Source organism: Penaeus vannamei, chromosome 16 (assembly GCF_042767895.1).
Source record: "Penaeus vannamei isolate JL-2024 chromosome 16, ASM4276789v1, whole genome shotgun sequence".
Taxonomy (NCBI): Eukaryota; Metazoa; Arthropoda; class Malacostraca; order Decapoda; family Penaeidae; genus Penaeus; species Penaeus vannamei.
The window spans coordinates 10283761-10288760 of NC_091564.1; the positions used below are offsets into that span (position 1 = coordinate 10283761).

Sequence of the window (5000 nt, forward strand, 5' to 3'; positions counted from 1 at the left end):
AGGGCTGATGAGGAAGCGCTCGACGACGGCGGCGCGGCTGCAGCGAGCCTTCAGCGCCAAGGGCCTGCGCGGTCCCAACGGCGAGCAGCAGCACAACAACAACAGAGACAATGCCAATAACAACAACAGCAACAATGGCAGCACAAGCGGCGGCCTCCCTCCGAATAAGACGCGGGAGGGGCGCCCCAAGAGGCAGTTCATCATGGAAACACCTGTCACGTTCACCACGGTGAGTCACGCTGCCGCCCTTCCTCAGGCTTTGGTCCCGGCCGGCTGAGCAGGGACCAGATCCTTGCTCCTCCAGCCGGGGCTTTTCACGCTGGGTCGGGTGGGGTGTCTTTGGCATCCGGGCCCTTTGTGGGGAAGCAGTATCCTCCATTTTCCTAGGGATTCGTATTCTATAGGGATTTTATATATAAATGCTGATATAAAAGATGTTACTTTTGAAGTAGGAATCACTTTAAAAGGGACAAATCCAAATTCACCTGAAAGTAACTCGCACTCAGTCTTACCACTGAGACGTCCCGGAAGAGGCTGCGGCTGAGGGATTCATCTCAGCCTTGTAAACCACAGACTATGATGAGACAAGAAACAGGGAAGCCGAAGGTCGGGTAATGAGGGGGATAAGAAAAATGTTAATTATTTTTATTTTATATTACTGCGATTCCTCTATGCGCCCTTGTGTGTATGTATGTATGCGTATGTGTGTGTGACGTTAGTGTGCGTACGTGTGGCGAATGACCTAATTTTATTACACATAAAGATTAGGAAAATAGAATCGTTAGACCCTTCAAGAGAGAGAGAAAAAATAAACGTCACTTGAGCGGCCCATCTTTTGAGTGTTGCCTTGTTTCTCGTCCTCCTTCACCTCCTTGGCTTTTTCCTCTACTCTCACTCCTTATTCCTTTCCTATTATTCTTTGTATACGTGTTGTGTGTGTGTGTGTTTGTGTGTGTGTGTAATGACCGGTATTTGAATCAAGATCCGTTTTTATTTCTTCTAATAATTTTCTTGCTATGCGTTTGCGTCTAGATGGAACGACCGTAAAATCTTTATTGCTGCACTTATTTTCTCCCTTCGTGTGTTTGATCTCTCTCCCTCTCTCTCTCTCTCTCTCTCTCTCTCTCTCTCTCTCTCTCTCTCTCTCTCTCTCTCTCTCTCTCTCTCTCTCTCTCTCTCTCTCTCTCTCTCTCTCTCTCTCTCTCTCTCTCTCTCCTTCTCCCCCTGTCTCCCTCTTTCCCTCTCTCTCTTGTATCATTTGCATTTTCGTCTGCTCTTATCACTTTCCATTTATGCTTTCCCCTTCTTTTCGTTCCTCCCGTTAAGACATTTATTCACGTTACGTCATCTTAAATCTTGTCTTCCGTTTAAACTTTACGCTTCATTCTCCTCCGTTACAATGCAGCGACGCCCCATCCCTCTCTTTCGTCTTGGAGGCTACGGGTGCTCTTCGCTTCTCTCTCTCTTTATTCTCCTCGTCTGTCTGTCTAGTTCTCACTTCTTTTATTCTGTCCTCTCTCTCCTATCCTCTTTTCTTTTATCTCCTCTCCCTTCCCTGCCTCTCGTCCTCACCAGCTCCTCCGTCTTTCCACCTTTACTATATCTTCGACGAGGGAAGAAGCAGCAGTACTCCCTTCATCTTCCCGGCCATCGTTCCATGTTGCTACTCCCGCCGGGAGAGTGACGGAATGTAACCCAGTTCCATGTACTGCGGCCGGGAGGAGTGTGTGTGTGTGTGTCACGATGCCTATCTTCTCCTTACCCTGAGCCCGGGACCCCCTTGGAGGCCCACCTCGCACAACCTCATCAGATAACAAATGGTTGGTCGACCCGCTTAGACATCTGGGTTATGATCACTTGCTCCAAATACAAAGGGGGATCTGTTAGCCAGGCTGTTATGCAACTCATACAGAAGAGTTTACATAGATTGCAGACTCTATCCCAGGGATGGCGCGGAACACAGAAGCACTCTCGAGAGCCGGGGTGTATGCAACAGCTTTGTTTTGTTTCAAGTTCAAGACTGTTTGCTTGGCCTTCGGGAGCTTGGTATCAAGGATGTTGGTAGTAGTGAGCACAAGTAACGGAACGGTAGACTATGGATTATTTTGCATTGTGTTATTTTGTCACTGACCTTAAGATTTCTGAACTGCGATTATCATTTTTTCTTTACTTGATTAATTTCCAACTGTGTGGGTTCGGCACGAGAGGTGGACATCCGTTCCGAGGTAATAAGCGTGCGTGCAGCTTAGAATAACGGGTTTTGATATCTGAATACCTGATATTATGGAGGGCGCATGTCCAGAGCGGTCCGCGGGTGTGGTGGCACCCGGCGGCCGCCCTGCTTGGCCCCGCACGGCTGAAGGGGAGACGGGGAGGAGGAGGATGCCCACCGTTAAGATCCGGTCGGGTACACTGCACCTTCTCCCGGAGGCTGGCATCTTGGCCTGCCATCTCCAGCCTCCGCGAATGCTGGGAAGCCTCACACACATTAACTCTACAATCACCCTCAACCGTCATGTACGTACCGCTTGGCCCGACGCAAAGTTCAGCCAGGGTCATGACCCTGCCCGGGCAGGATGTGCCGAGGTGGCAGGTGCTGTATGATGAGGGGCTGCTGCATGGCGGGCCCTCGGGCTGCGTTGAACAGCCCTCGCTTGCATCTTTTTGTGTGTCTGTCATGCACGTAGCATCATCTTGAACAGGAAGAGATGAAGCCGAGATTACCCGCGATATCGGGGCCGGCTGCCGTAACTGTGAGCGGCAGGGACCTAGCAGGATAGGGAGGGCCTCCGCCATTGTTCACTCCCGCGAGACATCCGCCCCTGTCACCTGTAGAAGATGTTAATTACCTGAAGAGACCAGCAAGGCGCCTGACGCTTGCACATTACCTTCGTTTGCACAACTACCATTTTCCTGCGCATGGAATAACCAAATAACATGGCTGCGGCAGAAACCCGGATTCACGTTTTTTAGTTTTACGTCTTGCTGACAATTCCACGTCACGAAGTCATCTTTTTCACGAGGAGCGTTTAAATCGTCTTCGCGTCTTAATAGCAAACTGTAGTTCACCACGAATGAGCGGAAGTGGACAAGGTAACAGCCTGTGAATCATCGTGGGAGCATCGGGATCACGGATTGCAAGAAGACCAGCCTTGAAACAGCAGCGTCTTCACTTGCAGGACAATCGCAGCTCTAGGAGAATGGTTCCAGGACGACAGTTAAGACCCCCGCGTAACCTTTTTGAGGAGTGGCGAAGAAATCAAGAAAAAGAGAGAGAGAAAATCTCACGTTCAGACTCAGAGACGCACCGCCGTGGAACCGAAAGAGAACACGGAGAGGAATAACAGACACGAGGATAATAAAGAGGACGTTTTTTGCCGGCCAGAGCGATTCTCTTCTACGCGAATTTCTCTGGTCAGGCACCGATTATTTTTTCAAGGTTGCCGTTGGGCTGTAGGGTGTTGGAGTAATTGTGGAGCATCCTGTGTGTTGAAACGCTGCATCCGGTCGTTTGTTGTCGCGTCTTCACCCTTCTCTATCTCTTCATTCGATTTTCTGCTTCTTTATTTTTACGTTCCTCCTTTGTATCCCACGTTCGATCTTCAACATCTCCCCTTCTTTTGCCGTTCACATCTTTCTCTTCCTTCTCTATTATCTTTGGTCTTCGAGCATTGCATACCGGCGATTTATCTCCCTCTCCATGAAAGCAGTCATTTCCAACATGTTCAAGGAACACTCCACAAAGGACCTCCTCAGAAGGACTCCGACCATGAATCCTGCAGGAAGCCCCAAGCGCCGCCCTCTCAGCCACGGCTCGGAGCTCCTCCCTCTGACCAGTGGCCCCGACAACGCATTCTCGAAGCTAGTTTTTGTTGCGGCCTCTACGCGCGCTGCGACGCTGATGCTCGACTCCCGCCAGTAACATGGCACGAGATGGGTCGCGAGCATCCTATCGCCGACGCGCGCAGGCGGCATAAGCGATGTGGCATGTGGCATCTTAGACGGCTGGGACGTGCGCTCTCTCTCTCTCTCTCTCTCTCTCTCTCTCTCTCTCTCTCTCTTTCTCTCTCTCTCTCCCTCTCTCTCTCTCTCTCTCTCTCTCTCTCTCTCTCTCTTATTCCTTCCTTATGCCTTCTCTTTTCCTCACCTTCCCCTTCTCCCTCCTTTCCCCTCCTTTACCTCCTCTCCGTCTCTGTTTCTCCCTCCCCCTCTTCCGTTCCCGCCCCATTCCTTCCCACCTCCTTCAACCCATCACAATCCTCTTCATAAGTTGTTTACGTTTAGTGGGTGCTCCTCAGGCCCCTAGATCCAGACGTATCTCTTATCGACTGCTTCTTTCGTCCGTTTTCCATTTCGAAATATCAGTTTCACTTCGATATCGACTACCTGCATCCCATCGTACCCAACTTCTTGCATGAGCTTGCATAGCTCGGCGTTAACGACGAATGTCGAGTGGAATAGGATGAAAAAATATATACACTTTTTTCACGGTCATGACACTATCATGACTGAGACTGCAATTTCCTCCCTGGGACGAAGTTCAAAATTTATACTTCAATTTTCCTCATGTATGTTTGGCATGTTGGCAATATCATTTATATCGCTCGTGAACGCGAGGGAATGTTACGGAATGTGGTAGTCAGATGCAATTAAGTGGGAGCGTGTGGCAGTGGCCCCAATTACTGGTTTAAGTGTGTGCGTTGTACACCAAGGACACCAGCGCACCGTGACGCCCGGCCTTACCAGCGGAACAGAAGACAGGAGACAGGGGCGACACCGCGGGAGGAGGCGCTGCCGGACTATCGCCTTTTTCACCGAGGTCCGGGAAATGAAGTACGTCGGCGAACTCCTCCTCGAGCTTATATCAAGAGCGACACTATGTGACTCAACTTACATCCCATTCACAGTAATGACAAAGTCATGTGAATGAGTAAATGAATCAGATAGAGAGAGAGAGAGGAGCTGAATCAGTGAGAGGGTCAGAGACAGAGACGGAAAAA

At 50.1% G+C, this 5000-nt stretch overlaps 1 protein-coding gene across 6 annotated transcripts in view; it reads left to right on the plus strand.

Moving 5' to 3' along the window:
- The window catches only part of LOC113813741 (uncharacterized), a 453816-nt gene that overhangs the window by 429114 nt on the left and 19702 nt on the right, over positions 1-5000 (plus strand). For all 6 annotated transcript variants that reach the window (XM_070131171.1, XM_070131174.1, XM_070131173.1 and 3 more), the window contains one exon: positions 1-229. This exon is cut by the window's left edge and continues 8 nt beyond it. In XM_070131171.1, coding sequence (XP_069987272.1) covers positions 1-229 — 229 coding nt within the window. The remainder of the gene's footprint in view (positions 230-5000) is intronic.